The following is a 23,920-nucleotide window of genomic DNA, read 5'->3' as shown; positions in this document are numbered from 1 at the left end:
CACACTACACATTCTAGTAGCAGCTAAAATGGTCATTGCCAGGCATTGGATGTGTAATTTGGCTCCCAACCCCTCCAAAGGTATAGATTTGGTTAACATCCAATATTCCTATGAAAGAATGTTTTCTCATAAAACAGCTTCTCGCAAAAGGTTTGATATATTGGAAAACGTGGGTGGATAGTAAGTTTTATTTGCATGTGTCTTCCTAAATTATGTAGTAAACACCTTCCTGACTCAACATGTTTTGTTACTAATGATCCCTTACTTGCTTTATTACCTTATTGTTTCTTTTCCTAAAATGTCTTTTGACTTAAAATTCAATAAAAAATATTGAAGGAAAAAATAGGTTTAAAGTAAAAACTTTCTGCAGCATTTTTCCTCTCTAAGCATATATTTTTTTGTATGTACAAACTTGCACATGAAAATTTCAGTACAGTTTTTTTAATCCCTAATTTAAAATGGCAAGAAATGCAAAGTCAAATTTTAACAATGTATTCTTTATTACAGATATCACAGATAAACATATTGCGCATAAATACATGGCAGATTTAGAAAATTCCATTGGTAATCAACTTTACAGGAATGGGAGATTATATATGAAAATGCAAAGAAAACCCTTATATTTATAGAACAATAGAAAGTGTGTAATAGAATACATGTATAAGTTAATCATTTTTGAACACGCGCTCTTAGTATTTACTTGTTACTAGAAGGATTTGTCAGATCTAATATAATATTACTTTTCTTTGAATTACATTGATCTACTCATACCAAGTGCCTAACGATAATAAACACACCCAAGCGTTTCTGGGGTTCTTGGTTATGAATGTCCTTAATCCACTTACATTCCTTATAAACCAAGAATGTGTAATGCACATCCAGACACATGACCATACTGTATGTAACCTCACTTTTAACATAAATGATGAGCATTCCTTTCGGAAGGGGCTCAGTGTATTACAGATATCCTGAGGGGCTCTGACGGCATTTGAAATAGAGCTCTCCTGTTAAAATGTGAGTGTTGTATTGGGGGAGGTCTCTACCCCAGGAACAATCCTCAGGCCTTAAAGAAGAATTTCAAGTATGGATAATTTAGACCTAGGTACATTGGTCAAGCTTGGACCACTGTAACTATGCATATACCATACCTGGCAAATCCCCCTGGAAGCTGGAAATCAGGATGTGTACTGCAAAAGTAAAAAGGAAAGGAAGAAAGTAAAGGGGTCAGAATTAATGAAAAATGTTCAATCCAAGATTGATTGGCATGACTCTTCTCCTGAAATTTCATCCTTGAAGCAAGTCTCTTCTGATTTTATTGGCTCACTCCACAAATTTCCGTCAAATGTTTTCCCTGTAGTGAAAAAAAAGTATACACAATGCAGGATAAATATTGGACAATCATGTGTGCTACTGTTTTCTTTTAGCTTACAAAAAATAAACTACAATTTTAGTCATTACATAATATACAATTTTGGAGGGAGACTGTAGTGTCTCAGCAATCAGAAGCCCTTTATCAGAACATGTACTAAATGCATTATTTTTCCCTAGCACTAGTCCTACTGGATTCTCAATCTGTGGAAGTTACAGACCCCCTTCCATTTAGGTGCAAACCATCTTTAGCATATAGGTTGTACCCCAATGAAAAGTCAGCCCAATACCCTAGAAACCTATATCCTTCCGTCTTACACCTTGCATTCAGTTGCAACCACTAACCAATGGCTCCTGCGCAGCTCACAGAGTGCGCACACAGGGGCGATCATTTAGTGTTTAACCCTGTGACTGCTGTGACCATCTTTAGCATATAGGTTGTACCCCAATAAAAAGTCAGCCAAATACCCTAGAAATCCATATCCTTCCTTCTTACACCTTGCATTCAGTTGCAACCACTAATCGAGGGCTCCTGCGCGGCTCACAGAATGCACACCCGGGCGATCATGTGGTGTTTAACCCTGTGACTGCTGTGACCAATCACAGCACTTACATAGTAAACACTAGAAAGTGAAGGTAAAGATCGGTTCTCTCTGCTCTCAGTGTGAGAAGAGAGAGAAGCGATCCTGCAGTGTGTGATCACTACCATACCCCATACCAGCATCCTGATCACCGCCATACCCCAAACCAATACTCTGATCACTGCCATATGCCTTATCAGCATCCTGTTCATCTCCATACACCATACCAGTGCCCTGATCACCGCCATACCGCATACCAGCATCCTGATCACTGCCATACTCCATACCAGCATTCTGATCACTGCCATACTCCATACCAGCATTCTGATCACCCTATATGCCATACCAGCGTCCTGATCATCGCCATACCCCATACCATTGTTTTGATCACTGCCATACTCTATGCCAGCATCCTGATCACAGACATACCCCATACCAGCATCCTGATCACCCCCATACCCCATAACAGTGTCCTGGCAACTGCCATACCAGCGTCCTGATCACCGCTCTACCAGTGTCCTAATCACCACCATACCTCATGCTAATGTCCTGATCACTGCCATACCTGCGTTCTCATCACTGCCATATGCTATAGAAGCGTCCAACATTTTAGGATCTCAACTGATCAATTTTCAAATATGTATCCCATAGTTTGTAGACTCTATAGCTTTCACACAAACTAAATAATATAAACTGTTTTGGGTTATTTTTACCCCCCCAAATGTAGCAGAATACATTTTGGCCTCAATTTATGAAGAAAAATTATCTATTTATAACAAAAACCAAGCAAAAATTATTTTTTTTCACAATTTCCGGTATTTTTTTAATTTATATAGCAAAAAAATAAAAAAAACTCAGTGGTGATCAAATACCACCAAAAGAAAGCTCTATCTGTCTAAAAAAAATATATACAACTTTCATATGGATACAGTGTTGCATGACTGAGTAATTGTCACTCAAAATGTGATGAAAACTGAAAATTGGCCTGCACTGGAAGGGAGTGAAAGTGGACTTGGGACTTGAAGTGGTTAAGGAGCCTCCACCTTCCATGTATTTTGTGATTGGTCCCAACCGAACTGGGTCCCTCCCAGTAATCTATCAACCCGGTCCACCACATGCTGAACCCTGGCACCAGAGAGACCGCAGACCATTCAATTGAAATGATCCTAGAGACAAATTATCCTATCTGTCTTTCTGATCATGGAATCCCTAATTACTACCAACTGTTTAGGCCTTCCTGCACTACCCTCACCACAACTACTAGATGGGCTGCTCTCATGGCTGTTAGGGCTGCCACCTCTAAGTTTACCATTTGCACAAATTTTTGTTCCAAGAGTTCAGCTTTAGGGTAACTGATAATGCTTCTATGCAATGCAAATGTTGATGCATGGTAGCCGTTTTAAACTATTTCAGTCTTTATACAGCTTTTTTTCTTAATAACCAGGTATTTTAGTTCAAGAGCAGGGATAAGCAACCTTAAAGAGGTGATCTACCTGAACAACATGGTACCAGTCAAAGATCTCCGGGCACAATGTCACCTCACACCTGATTTAAACCTTTAATTGCTGTACTACCGTGTCACAATCGTGAAAATTGCACAACAATCGTGGGTTTAAATCAGGTGATGAGGAGGCAACATATCGCCTCCTCGCTACCTGTCAAATGCACTGGGATCACTTTGCAGAGGAGAAGCAGTGCCTACTGCACCTGTGAATGAGCCCTTCATTGCATTCGGCAGTGGCACCTTAAGGGCTTGTTCACATGTAAAGTTGGGGGGGTAAAACCCTGCGGTTGGGTTGAATCACAGTTTTACTGCCCCCAATCTCTACCCCCTTTAGCTGCCAAGGCAGCAGACAAAGATGTACACATGCCGCAGCAGCAATTACACCCCCTGTTGCTTTTGATGGGTGCTACCACGTGTCAACCAAGACCCATTCAAGTAAATGGGCCACTCTACAAATGCCCCACGATTGAATGCTTCTGCAGTGTCCAAGGGTTTAAAGCAGGTGGTGAGAAAGCAATACACTGCTGCCTGTTTAACCCCTTGTTTGCTGTACTGCACAAGGTTGCAGGGCAATTGCAGAATGGCCTCATCCACTTGAATGGGTCATGCTTGGCAGCTGCTATACACACCAACCATGACAGGGCCAGGAGCAGCACTACATGGGAGACATCAACTTATGTGGCTCTTGCTTCCTACTACAGCTCCAACTATAAGTAGTTCCTCTGCATTGCACTTGTTTGATGCTCTGGGTTGGTGGGCCAGAAAGCCCAGACCAAGATCTACCAGTCACCTGGTCAAGATCTACTGGTTGCTGACCCCTGATCAAGAATGATAACACCTTACAATCTTTATTTACATATGAATGTCCAGTGTATGGAATTGTATCTGATTAAAAATATGCAACGTGGTTTTTTTTTTTTTTTAGTAATCCATATGTTATTTTGCTGGAAGGTTTTATTTACTTGTGTAGCTGTATCTTGAACGTTTCTGAAACAATACATATCTCTATTTGTGTCCAGTTGTTATACAGGGATGATTGGTGCACTGATAATTGTCAGTTTAATTGAAGCATATAAATCTTTGGATTCATTTATGTTACTTGATCAATACAAATTATTAACCACTTGTCCTCCAGAGGATTTACCCCCCTTCCTGACCAGGCCATTTTTTTGCGTTACTGCTCTGCGTTACTTTAACTGACAATTGCACGGTCATGCAACGCCACACCCAGATAAAATTTATGTCATTTTTTTCCCATAAATTGAGCTTTCTTTCGGTGGTAGTTGATTGGCTGTGAGTTTTAAATGTTTTGCGCTATAAACAAAAAAATACTGACAATTTTGAGAAAAAAAGCAATATTTTGGACTTTATGCTATTAAACATGTCCAGCTAAAAAATTTAAAAATCAAATCTCATCATAAATTTATGCCAAAATGTATTCTGCGACATGTCTTTGCTAAAAATAAATCCCAATACGTGTAAATTAATTGGTTTACATGAAAGTTATAACGCTTACAAATAGAGGTATAGATACTGGGATTTTTTTTTCCTACTAGTAATGGCTGCGAACAGCGACTTTTAGCGGGACTGCGACAGGCATTCTGAGACTGAGGGGGAACTAACTTGGTGCCACTAACATCCCCAGTGACACCAATACAGTGATCAGTGCTAAAAACCAGCACTGACACTGTACTAATGAAACTGGGCAGGAAGGGGTTAATGAGAGAGGTGATCAAAGGGTTAACTGTGTGTAGGTAGTGTTTTACTAGGGGGTGGGGTGTACTTCACTGTAAACACACTGATTGGGATGGCTGTGCTGTGCACAGCCATAACGAGCAGTGTGCCCGAGCTGACAGGGAGGAAGACTATTTGTAAACAAAACAGTCTTCCTCCCTGTCGGTGATTGTCAGTAATCACCGGGAGCAAACGGGTAATCACCAGGCAGGGCCCGGTGATTGACATCCGCGGCCATGAACGGAGGCACGGGTAGGCCCCTACCCAGAAATGCAAAATCATGCATATATACGTGATTTTGTGCACCCGTGCCGCAGTGGAGCAGTATATCTGCTATACGGCAGTGGGTAAGCGGTTAAAGACTGATTCCAGCCATTTGTGTTTTTGCTTTGAAAAGGGTGGTGAAGTGAATCTCTGTCAGGTTTCTATTACTTTTGAGGAAAGTGGAAAGATAGCACGGGACCCGTAGGACTATTTTACTGGTATTGTTTTCTTAAGGTATTGATGTTGGTGTAAACGAGCTGGTTCCTGGGAAGCGGCTTCTACACCCTAGAGCAGGGGTGGGCAAACTTTTTGACTTGAGGGCCGCAATGGGTTCATATATTGGACCCAGGGGCCGGACCAAGAGTAGATAGTAATTCATCCCCCATATAGTAATTCATCCCCCATATAGTAATTCATCCCCCATAGTAATTCATCCCCCATAGTAATTCATCCCCCATATAGTAATTAATCCCCCATAGTAATTCATCCCCCATAGTACTTCTACCCCCAATATAGTAATTCATCCCCCATAGTAATTCATCCCCCATATAGTAATTCATCCCCCATAGTAATTCATTCCCCATATTAATTCATCCCCCATATTAATTCATCCCCCATATTAATTCATCCCTCATATAGTATTTCATCCCCCACAGTACTATTCCCCCCAAGTAGTAAGCCAAGTCCCCCCTGTGTCAATTCACTTACCTTTGCTCCGCGCGTTCCTCTCGCCGTGTTCCCGCGCCGTTCCGGTCTTCAGGGCGGACTGTGAGAGGAGCCTAGCTCCCTTCACGTTCGTCACGCTGCCCCGCCTACACACATCCTGACAGCCAATGTTTGCCTGCCATGGCTGTGTTTGTTTTTTTTTAGCATGCTCCGCGGGCCGGATTAAAAGGTCGGCCCGCGGGCCGTAGTTTGCCCATTGGTGCCCTAGAGGATCTTTACAGTCTCCTTGGCTCATAGTGTAATGTATGAAGAGTTGAAATCGAAGTACCACATCACTGTTAGGAGGTTCAGATACAACTTTATTCCATTAAAGGTCAGGGGTATAACTCAAGAAGTATCCATCGTGTTTCGGGGGTCTAGCTGTCCCCTTCATCAAGGCTTGACTGGCAAAAAAGTGAACAAATCAAAAGTGAACTGGACCTACAATAGTGTTTTATTCCAGTGTGAATTGAAAGCACAGGCCTGATCAACAGCTTGTTTGGCAGCCCTGTTTTGCTAGGTTTCTATTATTGTCTGTAATTCAGTTGAAAGAAACAGACTCTCACTATTTAGTTCTGTGACATCAGAACAACAAACGATGGAAAGACACAGACTGCAATACAAACATCAAAGTTGTTTTTTCTCCACTCTTCTAAAAGACTTTCTGTCTCCTCCAATGATTTTACCAAGATAAGAAGTGAGACAACAATTAAAACCTTGCAAAGTTTCTAAATCTTCCCTACCCTAACTGCCACCTGAACCAATCTTGGTTGAAAAGCAATGCAAGGACCAGCCGGTCTGTGCCTCCCTTTGCTTAACTAGGCTTAAAATGCGCTATTGGCGTTCAGTAAAGGGTGTGAAGCTTAAAGTGTACTAGCATACTAGCACATTATGTAAAACTTACCTTCAAATGAAGCCCTCCAGCGGCGTGCTGTCCCCTCTGCAAAGGCTTCCATCTTCACCCGGTTTTCCTTCCAGGTTCATGAGCGCCGGCTGTCTGACAGGCCAGGCCACAATGACGTCACTCGGGCCATGGCACAGTACTCTGAAGGAACGGCACAGGTATGCCATTCCCTCCGAGCACATAAATGGTGCACGTTTAGGAGATTTCCATTTTACCTACAGGTAAGCTTTGTTATAAGCTTACCTGTAGGTAAAAGTTACAAAAAATGAGTTTACTACCACTTTAATATTTGTATGTACCATGAAGTCAAAACTTTTTGTGAGGGCTCAACCACAGTGAGGGCCACTTAAGTGATTACTGCCCCCCCCAAATACACATGTAAATGAGCCCTTACTGCCCTTAGCCCCCTATAAGGCTGCTTTTACATTGATGTGTTGTGTAGCTCAGGGGGCTACAGCTTCTGGACATCTACCCACCGCTGGTGGCCATCCTGAATTTGTGGTCAGTATTTGTCTTTTCTTATCTGATTTACATCAATAAAGTTCCTTAAACAGTATCACACTATGTGATGTCCCTTATTGGGCTCTCTCTGGGAGCGTCACCCTCTGCAGTGCCTGCCCGTAAAGGTGACTTGATGATGATGTGAATGAATAAGGAAAAGTTGAACCCCAGGATCCTGTCCTATGACCAGATAGGTGGTAGTGAATGCAGCTTGTTCGAAATATAGAAGGACCTTCACGTGCCAGATAAGACGGATGGTTTTCCTAAGGCGTATTTAATACGCACTTCTGGTGAGTGCGCATTCTATTTCATTATCTATCACCTCTGGATCACATATTCCCACTACAAACTGGGATTCTACAGGATCTTCTTATCACATGGTTTTATTTGGATGTTATACCATATACCTTGTATTACTTTAATCACCACGCTATTGCACGCTGATTATTGTCATTGGTTTATTATATGTCTATATTATTCATAGCGCTGCACCTACACACTGTCTATATTTTTCTGGAAGGTGTATTGGTTACCTTTTTTTGGTGTTCCAGCTGCTTTTCTGTCATATCATTAACAGTTTTTAAGGTAGCGCTCGCTAGATAATCTATTACACATGTGTTGTGGTTTACCCCCACCGCGGGCCCCTGAGGTTTTACTGTGGGTTAGGTTTGTTTTGCCCCTGCTCTAAAACATATTTATTGCCCTCCATGTCCCTATCAGGTAGTTTTACAGCGTATCCTTCTATTTGTACTGGTGACTGTAGTCACCAAGTAGGAAAGAGAGAAAATCCAACAATTTTTAGAGTTGTTACCAGAAAATGATGAGAGAGAAAATCTTCCATGGGGGGCATGTAGTCCTGTGACAACTGTCTAAGTAGAGAATTCCCCTCACTTTTGGATATATTCTCTAACTCTGGGACCAGATGTGAAGAAAAATTATCTCCATGATACGCATAAGGCATAATCGAACCTTGTAAGGATTTTGGTTATACTTAATTTTTAAAGTTATGTTTTGGGTTGGGTTTTTCTGCAAAGAAAACATATGGAAAATTTCCTTAAGATGTAAGTTCCTCAGAACTAGCTAGTTAAAAAGACTTTTTAGACATACAGGAACCACTGCAGCTTTCTCTACCAACTAGCTTTTACTTACCTTTCCTTTTCATATTAAAAAGGGAGGCCTGGAGTAAGAGGAAAGCAGAAGACATGTGCGGAGGGCCGGCATGACAGGGGTTAAAGGGGTGCAGAGAGGAGAGTCATCTAAATTGGCACGAAATAGGACAGGGAGTGCTGAGTGGTTAAGATAGGAGAGGGTGGAGCCACGGGGGTTGGTTTGGACAGGATGTGGGAAGGGATCTTCAGTTGGAAGGAAGATTAGCAAAGGAAAACTTCCCTCCCTCCCACCCGTTGCGTCTTGCCATTTTTTGGATTGTGGTCATGTTTGTTAGTGCTGACGGGAGCCGATGGGGTGCAAAGTCCTTGTAGGTCACTGTGGGCACAAAAAGGTACTTTGTAGGGACCCATCTGAGGTACGGCTCTCAGTTTTTTCTGATGGTGGTATCTGTGGTGGTTGTCTCCGAGTCGGTGTGTTTTCGGCTGGAGGCCTATTTTAAGTAGGACACAGGTAGTTTCATTTATTGATGCCTACTGGGACCTGTTTACATTATTTACAAATGTTATTTGTTGTTGTAATAAAAGGCTGTTTTAGCCATTAACTCCAGCTTGTTGTCCGAGTGGTTAATTAATGTGAAGGGGAGGAGGTAATGGTCAAAGGGAAAGGGGGATAAGCCATCTTTAGTCCCCTGGTCATGAATTTAACAATGTTATCATTTAACCTCCCTGGCAGTATTCCCGAGTGTAGCTCGGGGTAAAGCTTTAGTACCACAAGTGGTAACCCCGAGCTACACTCGGGAATACCATGTGGCGCTGCTCCGCGATCCCTCGGTCACTTACCTTGTCCTGCGCTCCCGCGATGTCCCTCCTGCAGTGTCCCCGGCAATGTAATCCGGCGGATGCCGGCATCTGTCATCTGAGTTCCGTCCTCTGTGAGCGTCGGGACGTACGGGGGACTGAACGGTGGGAAATTTGAAAATGACAAAAAGTGACATTCACAAAAATCACTAAAATCACATAGTAAAACATTACTGTACCAAACCATTTCACATACATTTTGTCCCTAGTGCTTTGTCCTGTGCCCTGCCTTCATTTTTACTGTTCTTTCTACCTGGAAACTGAGAAATGTCCATGGCGTCCAAAAAGCATCCCTTTAGGTCAAAAGTGGTTTTAGACCGGCTAGAGAACAGCGATAGTAAATTAGAACTACTTGCAGAATTGAGTGATAATGATTCGTGGGGAAATTCGTCATCAGACACTGAAAACGATTTTGTGACTTTGCTCAGTGATGTGCGAACTTGGCGCTATATTTCAAATTTCAGTGTTTTTGGTTTGATTATATTATTGAATTAAATGTATTATTATATTATTTTATTATTATTTATTAAATTATAATTTATGATTTCGTGTTTCAGGTTTTATCATACCCAGGATGTTTACTAGACTCTTGTTTGGACAGATTTCAGTGAGTTATTCCTAAGAATTACAGGCCTACAATATAAAACGCCAAATTTCCATGCAAAATAATGCTACCGCTTTCAGCACCAAACATCTGAAATAATCATACCGCCAGGGAGGCTAAAAAATGCAAACATATATTACCTAGTTGTCTGACAAATTTAGGAAGGAGAGAGTTCATAAACCGACAACGTTTAGGATACAGATTCTTTTTAACTTCCCAGGAACCGGTCTTTAGGACTACATATTTTTCATCTTCATTGGTGTAAAGAGGCCAGGTAAAGTTGTCTTCAGGATTTTGGGGTGTTCTGCAAATGAAAAATAAAAGTGATGATTTTACAGACAGGTGACCTATAGGTGCAATATGCTTTGTGTTTAAGATATAATAGGAGAAAGAGTGTACATTTTCAGCAAAGAGTTAAAGAATATGCAAACCCAACATTTCATATTCCTGATATGTGCCTGATGTACCATGTACTTGTATGAGAACATATCCTATTCTCTTTGTATTGCTTTCTTTGTGTGAAATCCCAGGTGTTCCTGCCAGTCCTCCTGCTTTCCTATCAAAAACTGACCACACTAAGCATGACAGCAGAGCGTGGTCAGTTCTCTAGCTAAACTGAGAACTCAGCCTGCTCTCCTCCAGTGACCAAACCTGTGCTGTCACCCCCCCCCCCCCACAACCATTCACTGGAAAGATCAGCATGCTGCTGTTTCTCCACCCTCACCTCTATATGCAGCTGAGAACAGAGGACATATGATCACTTATATAAAAAAACTGGAAAAGGGTATTTGTAATATTTGTATATCTTACACAAATGTTTTGCCTTTCATTTTTGTTTTGTTCTTTCTTTATAGCTCCCAACAAGGACAAGGAGGAGAGGAGCTACTCAACAAGGCCAATGACATATTACAGCATAAAGGTTGACATATTCGGTGCATCTCAATGAACACATCCAGTTACCGATACTCAAACAGTAATACCTTATGTTATATTCAGTGAAGCCAAAAGAGTATGTATGGCCATGCTACCTGAGGTATCTCAAGAGGAAAAACCCTCAGGCATATTGCAACTTAGTTGTGCACCTGGATCAAGTAAAGGGCCTTCTCATATATAACAAGAAAAAAGACAAGCTAACAAAACGGCCAGACAAGAAAAAAAAAAAGGGGAGGGGGTGGATGGCTGTTATGAAAGGAGATGGGACATGGGGGAAGAGGTGGTGGAGAATGTGCAATATCTGGGTGCTCGTACCATCTTGAACCATCCAGAGGTACCACAAGCTATGACAGCATTCTTCCCCATGGCTTATCATTTCTATTTTAAACTGAATGGGTTCTTTGAGGGTGTCATACTTTAAACACTCCCCATTCCATGAGTACATGACCTGTAACACCTCCGCACTACCTCTATAGCATGGGGCAAACTGATCTGCTACAGAATCTCCAGGTTAGAATAAAGGAAAAAATTCTGAAAAAAGAAACCCAAAGCAGCCACAAAAAGAAGTGGCTAGATGCAATATATTATAGTTTTGCTGTTTGGGTTTGGATAGGTTTGGATTATTGCTAATCTCTAAAACCATCATAATTTCATGGGTGCACCCTATATTCATAGTTATTTGTAAAATAAAGATTGAATAATACAAAATATTAAATTTCAATTTTACCTTTTTTTAATGTAAAGCATATGTTTAGAAAATTATTTTTCCTAGAGTAGGAACTGTTAAAAACCCTTCCAAATTATTTTTTTGCTTTCTATGTACTATTGGAGAAAATTTACCTTTTGATTCCTGTCCCACAGATGCAACAGGAAGTGAGAGGAAATATTCCCATCTTAAACAGCTGCTCCTGAAGAAGAGCCCTTATTGGAAGATTTTTACTTGTGTCTAAAATTTGGACCTATTGCACTTTATTTCTCAGGGACAGTGGTTAACCAGTACAAATAGAGGTGTAAGTGCCCCTCCCCTATAAACTATTAAAAAAATGTTTTTGCCCAAAGCAACACCTGACCAAGTATATGAATAAATGAATAAAACTGAAATACAATTATATTGGCTTTCCTTGTAAAGTATAACGAAAAACAATACTGCATTTCCAGATAAGGGACACGCACGTCCTACCCATGCCGCCATTCGTGGCCACGGCTGGCAATCACCGGGTCCCCGGCCGGTGATTGCTGAGCATCTCTGACAGGGAGGAGAACTGTATGTAAACAATACATTCTCCCCCCTGTCAGCTCGTTTACACTGCTTTGGATGGCTGTGCACAGCACAGCCATCCAAACCAATGTGATTACAGTGAAGTACACACATACAGCTTACTGAAACAGCACACAGTTACCCGTTGATTGCCCCTCATGTTAACCCCTTCCTGCTCAGTGCAATTTGTACAGTGTCAGTGCTTTTTTTTTTAGCACTGATCACTATATTGGTGTCACTGGGGATGTCAGTGACACCAAGTCAGTTCCCCCCATTGTCAGAATGCCCGCCGCAGTCCCTCTAAAAGTCGCTGATCGCCGCCATTACTAGTATAAAAAAAATTCCATTATCTATACTGCCATTTGTAAATGTTAAAACTTTCACGTAAACCATTTCATTTACACGTATTTGGATTTTTTTTAGCAAAGACATGTAGCAGAATACATTTTGGCCTAAATTTATGACGACATTTGATTTTTTACATTTTTTTACTGGACATGTTTAATAGCAAAAAGTCAAAAAAAAATTTATTTTTCTCAAAATTGTCTGTCTTTTTTTTTAAAAGTGAAAAATAATAGTGATCAAATACCATCAAAAGAAAGCTCTTTTTGTGGGGAAAAAAAGGACATACATTTCATTTGGGTGCAGTGTTGCATGACTGCGCAATTGTCAGTTAAAGTAACACAGCACCATAATGCAAAAAATGGCCTGGTCAGGAAGGGGGGTAAATCCTCAGGAGGGCAAGTTAAAATCCTACCTAAAATATACTGACTCTGACCCTTCAACCCTGACCTTGACCTTTAACACATAACCCAGCCCTGACACTGACCTAAATCAAACCTTGATCTAGCTATTTTTTTGTTATTTTTATATTTAATTTTTTTTCTTTTACCACAACTTTGTTTACATTTTTCTCCATTCAAAGGAGGAAAAAATCCAGGGGCGGGCTGCACAGTGATTGATCACTGTGATAGCCAATCAGAGGCTATCACAGCAATTGGGTGATCATGAAGCAGGACTGCCAGTTTCTGATCATTAGTAGAAGACCCGGGGCTCTTGGTGAAAGCCTAGTCTCTGTGCTGGGAGTGCGTGATTGAGCGCGCTCCCAGCACAAACACAGTAACTCATTCTGTATATTTGGCTCCAAAGTTTAAACTTTGCCTCCTGGACACCACCTCTATGTGTACTGTGTTGTGAGGGGGTTAAGCTTTTTTTTTAATATTGTTTAGTTAAAAAAAACAAATAGCATACCCGTGTCTTGCAAAGTTGGCCCACACTTTCATAACTCGCTTGCTAAGATTTTCTTCAGCTTCTGTGAAATTTCTTTCTTTGATGAGTGCTTTCCCAAACATAAATGGCAGTATGGCCCCATGGAGAACTCCCATCCATTCTGGCCAGACCTCTTGAGAAGACCGATGATCAAATTCATAGAAGTATATGTTGAGTTTGTGTTTTGATATTTCCTGTGAAAAGTGCTTCATTGGGCAAATCATGTAATAATCTCGTAAAATAAGCTCCATGGCCTCTCTGTTCTGCTCTTTACTGTCTTTATTTTCCCAGTCTTTATATTCAAATAAAATTAATTCTATTCCAAGTTCTCCAGCTGTTGGAAAAAATCGTGTAATTCCTTTGACCAAATCTTCTGTAGTTATAAGGCTGTCATGTTCCCATCTAAAGCCAGGAGCACCCCATATTCCAAAAGGATTTCCATCATCTTTAGTCCCACCTATTAAAACCTCTGTTTTCTTAAAACCCTGTTTTATAGCATTAGATGGTGTATCACTAATAAAGTCATAGTCCACAATGGGTGCTATTCTAGTAAGAGCAAAGGGATGTATGGTTTCAACATATAACTGTTTTTCAACTATTTTTATAGCATCCATCTTTTGTAAACAATCTACCATTGCACTTTCATCATTACCAGGACATCCTAGGAGTTCTGCCAGTTTCAAAGTTAATCTCTTAGCCCTTTTATTAGTATTTATTGCCCATGGTGCACTAACAGAGCCACTTTGTAAAATTACCCTTTTGATGTAGTTTTGGCTTCCAGGAGAAAGCAAATGAAAACCAACACATGCAGCTCCAGAACTGTGTCCAAAAAGAGTAATACTGTTGGGATCTCCACCGAAAGCAACAATGTTCTCATGGACCCATTTAAGAGCTAACTGTTGGTCAAACATGCCAGCATTTCCTGGAATATCCTGGTTTCCTGGTAATGCCAAGAATCCAAAGGCCCCAACTCTGTAGTTCATTGACACTACAATTATGTCCTCAGAAAAAGCCAGGATGCTTGGGTCATATATTTCCAAGGAAGATGTGCCAGCAAGAAAAGCCCCACCATAGATGAAGACCATGACATGAGCTGACTTTGGCTTGGACAGTGGAACCCAAACATTTAGATGGAGGCAGTCTTCACTCATTTCATTGTTTACTTGCCACATATTTGTACCTGGAAATCTAGCAAAGGCCTCATCCCTCCTTTGATAACAGGATTTGCCATATTTAGTAGCATTATAAATGCCTTGCCAAGGGTTTCGTGGTTTGGGCTTTTTAAACCTTTGTGTTTCAGTTGGAGCTTCACCATAAGGTATGCCCAGATAAGCTATAACGGATCCAGAGAGTGTAGGTAGGTGGAATCCTCTGACTTTCCCTTGTTTTATTTCCACTACTGTGTCTTCTTCATTGTTTGCACTCAAAAGTGAGGGAAATATTACAAGCATGCAAATAGGCAAATAGACAAGAGATTTGCTCTTTCCGATTGGCAGCATATTTGTTCCTGTAATTAAAATAATATTTGAGTAATAAGGGTAGGAAAGTCATAATTGCATATTATCAATAAATGCTAGTAATATCCAAATGTATGCGTTTCAAAATATATTAAAGGTAACTCCACTTTCGTGGGGAAAAAAAGCAAATAAAAAAAATATGTACAGTATAGTGTATACAGTTAAAACACAAGTCATATTATAATTGAATGTTAATTAAAATGACCTTTCCCTCTCAATCTGCATAGCTGTAATGTTCTGTAAAATGCAATGCAATATGGCTACTTGGGGGTGTTTTGTACACAGATGGTGTACAAAACTTCCCCTAGAAATGCCATTACCTGCTTGTGTGATTGGCTCACTGATGTTCCCAGAATTCTGCACTAAGATACACATCAGATTTTTGGCATCCCCTGCAACAAAAAGTCATTTTTGGTGAGGTACTCCCAAAAGGAAAACACGTCTAAAGGGATGCAGGCCTTGCCAGTTTCCTCCATTAGAGCCCTGCAGGTGCAGCAGCTGATTGATAAAATCACTCCCATAAAGATTCACTTTACACATGAACTATGAAAAGTAGGAATCTGCAACAAAGTTTGTTAAAATCCTTGCAATGTACATTGATCAGCCAGAGTGGAAAGTTATTTTTGCAACAAAAGTGGAGTTAATCTTTAGAAGCACACTTGGACCCCAAAGTGCATGGACTCTTAATGTGGAGCAGATTCTCCTGGATGCCAAGCTGCAGCAAACAAGGTCAGCAAATTATTAGCATGCATCAAAAAGAAGATTCACCCAGAAGATAAAACTATAATTCTACCACTTTACAAAACTCTGGTTCAGCCACAACTTGAGTATGCTGTCCAGTCCTGGTCACCAGTCCTCAGGAATATGACACCAGCACCGTTCTCTGAAACAATTGGGGCCTTCAGGTAAAGGCCAGAGAGGAAAAAGACCCATTTAGTGAACAGCCAGAAGACTTTAAAAAAGGGTTAAGTATAAAAAAAGCATAAAAAACACTTCTGGGGACTACAAAAGTAATAAACTTCCTAGTGCCGCATTCAATATGTAGTACAGAAAAAAACACCGGACAAAAATTGTACGGCCAAAATGGATTTTATAGGCAAATTGACAGACCAAACTACCATATTTAAAATGTACAATTTTATTTACACAAAGACCATAACAAACAAGATAAAAGACAACATCCAGGACACCTTGTCAAAGATGGAGATGATTCCTGGCATTAACCCTTTACATACTATATAGTACACATCACCATAGTGCATAAATACTATTATCAAAAAATATTATTATACAATTAGGAACGGTCAACGCATTTCGCCTGTGTCTATGGCTTCTTCAGGACTGTGGCTTCTTTGTAAAGGGAGACGGTACTACTATATATAAAAACGAGAAATATGTACACAATCAATTACATATAGCAAAATGCTATAACATGTAATATTCAAAAATTATTATTGGGCTTACACTAAGAAGGCGGCAACCAGTGAAAACCAATCTGGGGGTGGACATAGGGAACTTAAATGTAGTCCTTCTGGGAGTGTTCTTTTTGGATTGGCTGCAATGTTCCTGGGTTTCTCCTGGTCATTCTCTGATGGCATCAGCCCTGAAAGTGTGCCTGCGCTTTTCTACGCGCATGCACATCCTTCCCGTGAACGCTATGTTCATATGACATCACTTGCACAGCTGCCCTCATGGCGGACACACACCATGTTATCACGCCACTGGCTGCGGTGTACACACACGGCCGGCTGTGATTGGCGTAGTCAGGGGATTTATATGGGGTGCTCGGCGGGGATGCATGTAGGAGCTGCAGCTATATGGAAGGACACATAGCCTTTTAATGCCAAAAGCTCCTAAACTCGGGTTTAGGAGCTGCTCGTGTACATGAAGCCTTAGTCTAGGTTTACACCTAAGCGATTTCCGCAGCATTTTGCAGAAATGCACTACAGTCCATTTAACATGAGTTCCTATAGAACATGTTCACAACTCCACATTTAAACCGGTTTTAGAAAGGGTCAGGGACTTTTTTACACACAAAAAAAACAAATCAAAAGCGTGGCAAAAACGCAGCAAAACACACTGCAAAAAGCACTGCAGAAACGGATCAAACGCAAATTGCATAAGTATGAGCCTAGCCTTACTAAAACTGGAGCACTCAGAAAATGGTGCCGCTGTGCATGGTAGCCAATCAGCTTCTAACTTCATCTTGTTCAATTGAGCTTTGGCAATAAAACCTGGAAACTGATTGGTTTCTATGCAGAGCTGTACCAGCACTCTACATCTTAAGTAAATAACCCCCCTGTGTGTCCTGATAACTACTGTCGCCATGATTGGAAGGGAGGGCAAATCCAAAATTCTAGAGTTGTCCCCAGAACAAAATGTAAGCAAAAATCTTTAACTGGGGACACCTGTTCCAGGTACAACTGTCTAAGAAGAGAATTCTACTCTCTTTGGGAGATTTTCTGTACTGTCCTGATTTGCTGTGTCGGTTAGTCGGTTAGTGTGAACGTGGCATTACATTTTCAGATGGAGTACTGCTTGGACCTTGGAAGAAGGGGGTAGAAGGGAATAGCTTGTCCTGAAAATGTAGCAAATAAAAATGTATCACGGACGGTACTCAACTGTGTTGTTTCAAGTGTTCTAATATGGCTACTATCACCTTAAACATGCTGGAAAAAAAAATCAGAGTATTATCCTACATATAAACTTTGTACTTTGCTTTTTATACACACTGAAATATGTCACAAACCACTGCAGTTTTTGCTGCCTTTTATAGACAGTTCAATAACCAGACAGACAACAGCTTTATGCATGCAGTAAAAATACCTTATGAACACAAGATGATTGTGTCCTATAGGTATAATAATAATAAAACAACTAAAGTATGTTTTGCTACAGATAAGAAAGTGTCATGGAAAAATAATTTCTATAGCACTCTTTTTGTCAGATAACACAAAATCACATGCATAGTACTGACAGAATTTCCAATTCTGTAAAATCCATAATTATGTAATTAGAGCCTAGGTTCACAAAAAAATACTAAGCACAAGGGTCATTATAATACCTCCGGTGAGATGTGTCCCCTGTGCTGCTGAGTTCTCCTTTACGTTTAGTTTACATCTGTGCGGGTGGTGCTGCTGCAGGAACAGAACAAATACCTGCAGCCGCACCACCCACACAGAGGAATGAAGAAACCACAGGCGGGTGCCATTTATTCTAATGGGACGCCGCCCGCACTGGAAATTGCAACCATACTGGGAATCTAGGTTCTCGTGTGGGCTGTGATTTCCCAGGTAGTGCAGGGACCTCTTCCCTGCATATCCTGGGGCACGGGAGTCCATTCAAATGAACGGGCTCTCGTGCCTGCGCAAATCACGTCCCACACGGCTGCACAGATGTAAACCAGGTTCTCCTCTGACGTTTTCCTCCACACCAGACCAGTGCAGTGAGCAGCAGTGCTCCTGATCAACCCCACACCAGTGCCAGTGTCACCAGAGCCAGGGTAAACCAGCAATATTTTTCAGGATCACTAGACACACCAGTGCCAGTGTCACCAGACTAGGACATCAAGTAGCAGTGCTCCTGATCACCACCAGCCCAGTGCCAGTGTCACCAGACCAGGACATCAAGGATCAGTGCTCCTGACCACCACCACACCAGTGTCACCAGACCAAAACATCAAGTAGCAGTGCTCCTGATCACCACCACACCAGTGTCGGTGTCACCAGACTAGGACATCAAGTAGCAATGCTCCTGATCACCAAAACACCAGTGTCAGTGTCACCAGACCAGGACATCATGTAGCAGTGCTTCTGATCACCACCAGACCAGGACATCAAGTAGCAGTGCTCCTGATCACCACACCAGTGTCACCAGACCAGAACGTCAAGTAGCTGTGCTCCACATCACCACCACACCAGTGTCAGTGTCACCAGACCAGGACATCAAGTAGCAGTGCTCCTGATCACCACACCAGTGTCAGTGTCACCAGACCAGAACGTCAAGTAGCAGTGCTCCACATCACCACCACACCAGTTTCAGTGTCACCAGACCAGGACATCAAGTAGCAGTGCTCTTGACCACCACCACACCAGTGTCACCAGTCCAGGACATCAAGTAGCAGTGCTCCTGACCACCACCACACCAGTGTCACCAGACCAGGACATCAAGTAGCAGTGCTCCTGATCACCACCACACCAGTGTCAGTGTCACCAGACCAGGACATCAAGTAGCAGTGCTCCAGATCACCACCACACCAGTGTCAGTGTGACCATTAAAGTAGAATTCCAATCAAATCCTAACTATACCTCAACCTGTTTACAACCCTATTAATTCTAATGGCTTGCCTCCTGCAGTGGAAATTGCAATTATACGGGGAACCTTGGTTCCCATGTGGGCTGTGATTTCCCAGGTAGTGCAGGGACTTCTTCCCTGCATATCCTGGGGCACGGGAGTCCATTCAAATGAATGGGCTCTCTAACAAAACTGTAAAGGAAAGATGTCCATGCTTACCTATTCTAAAGGCGATTTCAATCCGGTCACATGATCTCTCCAGTGGCTGGCTTTAGTGAATAGGAGAGATTGCCGACAGCTGCTGCCGAGCCTGCATGATGACGTCACCCATAGGCTTAATATGGGGTATCCCTTGTTGGCTGTCCATCCTCCACACTGAATCCAGCACTGGGACCCGATCATGTGACCGGAATGGAGCGCCTACAGAATAGGTAAATATAGACATCTTTCCTTTACAAGGTAGATAGAATAGGCTTAGAATGAGGTAGGAGCAGGTTTAGTTATAGTTAGGATTTGACTGGGATGCTACTTTAAGACTGCTAATTGTTTTCCCATCTGTGTTGCCTGGTACCATGTTACAGGCATACCTCAGTTTACAAACGCCTCGGTTAACGTAATTTTCGGTTTATGAATGAAAATCCATTGAAAATAATGCCTCGGTTTACAAACATTTTTCGCAATACGAACGGATTAATTGGTTTTCAATGCATTTATGAATTTTTTTTTAATCATGTCCCTGTACAGTACTATGACTTTAAAGTGCACTTTATAAAGAGTTTTGAACAGATAAGACTTTTTTTTTACTTTTTTCTGACCTCCGGAACGGATTAATTGGATTTCAATGCATTCCTATGGGAAACCGCGTTTCGGTTTACAAATTTTTCGCAATACGAAAAGTTCCGCAGAACGCATTAAATTCGTAAACTGAGGTACACCTATATTTTTTAATGACAATACTTACAATAAATAAATCTATTTAAAAGCTCAATTTATATGGATGAAAACTAGAGGATTATGTTGTCCAGATATGATCTAGAGTTGTATAGGTTAACATAAAATATAGAGATTACATAGTCTAAGTGTTACTTTCTTTTTTAAATGTCATTTTAATATTGTTCTTTTTTAATTTGATGTTTCAACGGGTGCAGTTATATCCTTTGCAATACAAAATAATATAGTTGAAAAACCATTATTGATAGAGGTTATACAGTGTATTTAACATTATAATATACAGTAAGTATAGTGCCAACCTGCTGGTAAGGTTAGGGTAGGTGAGCATGTTGGAGATGTAGGTCTTGTTTTTGATATGCTAGTTAAAGTGGTAGTAAAGTCACTTTTTTTTTTTAAATTTTTACCTACAGTTAAGCCTCTAATAAAGCTTGCCTATAGTTAAAATGAATATCTCCTAAACGTTAACCATTTAGGAGATATTCTACGGTGCAGGAGCTGGTGACATCACCAGGGCATGCGCTCTGAAGGAACGGCATATCTGTGCCATTCCTTCAGAGCTGTGTGCCATGGCTGAGACTCCCGCATGCATGGGAGTAATGTCATCGGCAGCTCGGCTATTCAAGCAGCCATAGCCCGTGAACCCGGAAGGAAGACCAGGTGAAGATGGAAGCCTCTGCAGCGGTGACAGCGTGCCGCTGGAAGGTTTCGTTCTAGGGTAAGGCCTTCATATTGTGCTGGTATGAGATGCCAACTAGTGCATTATGATATTATCTTGCAGAAGGAAACTTTTCTTAAAAAAAGAGTTTACCACTTTAAGGAGGGGTGGACAGTGATGTATTTATTGTGCTGCGTGCACCCGCCTCCCACCCAGGGACCACCGCCCACCACAACCTCCATCCCCCCTCGGGAACTGCTATTCGCCATCGCCGCCTACCACAACATCAACCTCCGCCGCCCGCCACAACAGCCACCCCACCGCCAACACCCTCTGCAACCACCCGATTCAAGCATTGACCTTCAAGGAGTGAAAGAAGAAGCAGCCAGCTATTCCCGCAGCCTCCCATGGCAAAGCTCTGGCAGCGCCTCACCAGGTCCCCATCCCTGCCACTTGTGTTACTTCTTCAGAGAGCAGTGCCACCCCCACTGAAAATTGCTGCCCAAAGCAAACGCCTTGTTTGCCTCGTGGTAAATATGCCACTGGGGGGGGGACCCATACTGGGGTTGATTTACCAAGAACAAATAGACTGTTCATTTTTCAAAAGAATTTGTCCTAGGGCTTAGTGAATGAGATGAAGCTCTGCTGACTTCCATCATCCAATGATGTGCAAGCAAAAATACATTTTTCTTGCGCGCGATTGGGTATTCTTTGCAAAGTGAAACTTCACCTTGTCCACTGAGCTCTGGGGAGAAAGTGAGAAGCCTCTTTCTGATTTTAGCAGATCCACCCCACTGCTGTTTTTTTGTGTGTAATTGTAGAGCTGTAATAGGCTAATCATAGGGGGGTGATTTACTAAAATTTGTGCACACAGAATCTGGTGCAGCGCTACATAGTAATCAATCAGCTTCTGACTTTAGCTTGTTCAATTAAGCTTTGACAATAAAACCTAGGAGCTGATTGGCTACTATGCAGAGCTGCATCAGATTCTGTGTGCACCAGTTTTAGTAAATCTCCCCCATAATGTTCTATATAGATTGTTCTCCATATGTTCTCCTAGATTGTAAGCTCGAAAGAGCAGGGCCCTCGAACCCCTTGTGTATTGTTTTGTTACTGTACTGTCTCATGTACTGTCCCCCACTATAATGTACAGCGCTGAGTAAACCTTTTGGTGCTATATAAATACTGTATAATAATAATATAGGGACCAGTGATCTTTAAATTGTATATAAGATAGAAACTGAAAATACATCACGCTGTTTAAAGGTATAATAAGTTAGTTTCTCTAGTCCAGTCTTACAGACTTTTTTAAAACTTCTAATTTATGCTGTTTTCTTCAGTTAATTTGACAAACCAAAACTACTTATTTTGTACTGCTGATCATCCAGTAAAGGCAGCATAAATTAAGAAGTGAAATCAATGTTTACATTGAATCAATCTGCACTAGACTGCAATGATCAATTTTTCCCATCAACCTATACAATAGCTTTACCAAGCCATTAATGAAAACTCACTGTGAGCACTCACCGATATGTTGCTTCTCGAAGGTTTCAGCTGTCCTTGCTCTTCTTACTTTATTTCTCCTAAGCAGCTGATAAGCAATGACCCATTGGTACAAGTCAGTGAACTGTTATATGTACATTGTAAAATGTTAATCAATGACAAGGCTTACAGCTCAGATCTAGGTAAGAATGCTGCATGTCTGTTACATAACCTGTGCACCAAGAAAAGAAAAAAGCTGCCACCCTCAGACTCATTCAACATGTACCAGCCTAGTATTCCCGTCCACATTCACTACAATTCCTTGTGGTTAATGCAGAAAGAGAAGCGAGGATATAATGTAATCCCTGCTGTTATCTTTTGAATTACAGAGATGAGGTCATGAAAATTCAATTAGCATTTCCCCCTAAACGGTACAAGGTGATTGTAGCCATATTAGTGCACTTGCAAATTGGATTTTCAAAACTTTATTAACTGTTTAGTGTTTTGTGTGTGGTTGGGGGGGGGTGTACTAATGGGTGATTGTTTTGCCTATCCATGAGTTATTCTTTAAGCTTTGGCAATAAAATATGGTTTCTATGCAGAGCTGCACCTGATTTTGCCCTCTCCAGCTTTAGTAAATAAACCCCTATATATCTTGCATGTATACAGACAACATTTAATTTAGTAATGAACAGTACCCTACTGGTGAATAAAGAAAAATTTCTTGTTGTGACACCAAATCACAAAAGCAGAAAAAAAGGTAAAGAGAAAAAGTACTTAAAAAATCTTTTGGAGAGATTAATGTCCAAAAAAAACCAAAGCCTCTCACAACGCCAATATGAGGCCTTCTCTTCACTCTTCCAACCAAAAACGTGAATGTGGATAGTGGAACTCTATGCACTCACCAGATAATGTGTGACTTCCTTCTACAAAGATAGGTCATCAAGCGCTTGCCATAAACTCCATTTAATGCCTTTAATTATATCAGAGCCAGCCAAGCTAGCTCTGATATAATTAAGTGCTCTTGCATGGCAAGACCACTTACTGTTATCTCACATATATATTCTTATTATAGCCAAATTAACCACCCTAACTCTTCCCACAGTTTTTACACTACATAGACAGTAATATACCAAAACGTGCGGATTGTTCCCGATTGGTGTGCTATTACTTTGTGGAACGTTTCGCCGAATGGCTCATGAAATATTGGCGTTTTTGTGGTGAAATTGGTTCCATAGGAATGAATGGTGGAATGTTCAAAACTAGAGTGTGAGCTGACAAAAGCTAGATTGTGAGCTGAAAAATCAGGACATGATTTGTAAACTGCCATCACTCCCTCATTTTCAAGCTCACCTACACAAATCTTATATCAAAACGTTCAGCTATCCCTGCTGCCACTAAAAATGTCCATGGCTAAGCCATAGCCTGGA

The 23,920-nt window shown here is 41.2% G+C and overlaps 1 protein-coding gene across 1 annotated transcript; it reads right to left on the bottom strand.

Moving 5' to 3' along the window:
- Positions 1–476: 476 nt before the first annotated feature.
- LOC149459229 (cholinesterase-like) lies at positions 477–22,628 on the bottom strand. The gene is made up of 4 exons (XM_089681437.1): positions 22,536–22,628; positions 13,575–15,099; positions 10,273–10,436; positions 477–1,351 (listed from the first exon to the last, which is right to left on the bottom strand). The coding sequence occupies exons 2-4, from the start codon at positions 15,089–15,091 to the stop codon at positions 1,245–1,247; spliced, it is 1,788 nt and encodes a 595-aa protein (XP_089537563.1). The 5' UTR covers positions 15,092–15,099; positions 22,536–22,628; the 3' UTR covers positions 477–1,244.
- Between the last annotated feature and the right edge of the window lie 1,292 nt (positions 22,629–23,920).

The sequence above is a fragment of the Staurois parvus genome, unplaced genomic scaffold (assembly GCF_062004578.1).
Source record: "Staurois parvus isolate SC_StPar_1 unplaced genomic scaffold, SC_StPar_1.0 ptg000267l, whole genome shotgun sequence".
Lineage (NCBI taxonomy): Eukaryota > Metazoa > Chordata > Amphibia > Anura > Ranidae > Staurois > Staurois parvus.
The sequence above is the reverse complement of the archived record's forward strand: the minus strand, read 5'-3'. Positions and strand labels throughout refer to the sequence as shown.

Excerpts from the sequence above, each read along its gene's own strand:
- LOC149459229 (XM_089681437.1), bottom strand. The coding sequence starts at position 15,091 with ATGCTGCCAATCGGAAAGAGCAAATCTCTTGTCTATTTGCCTATTTGC. Across the intron at positions 10,437-13,574 it reads GCCAACTTTGCAAGACACGG|AACACCCCAAAATCCTGAAG; the intron begins GTATGCTATTTG and ends TTTCATTTGCAG. Across the intron at positions 1,352-10,272 it reads TAAATTTGTCAGACAACTAG|GGAAAACATTTGACGGAAAT; the intron begins GTAATATATGTT and ends TTTTCACTACAG.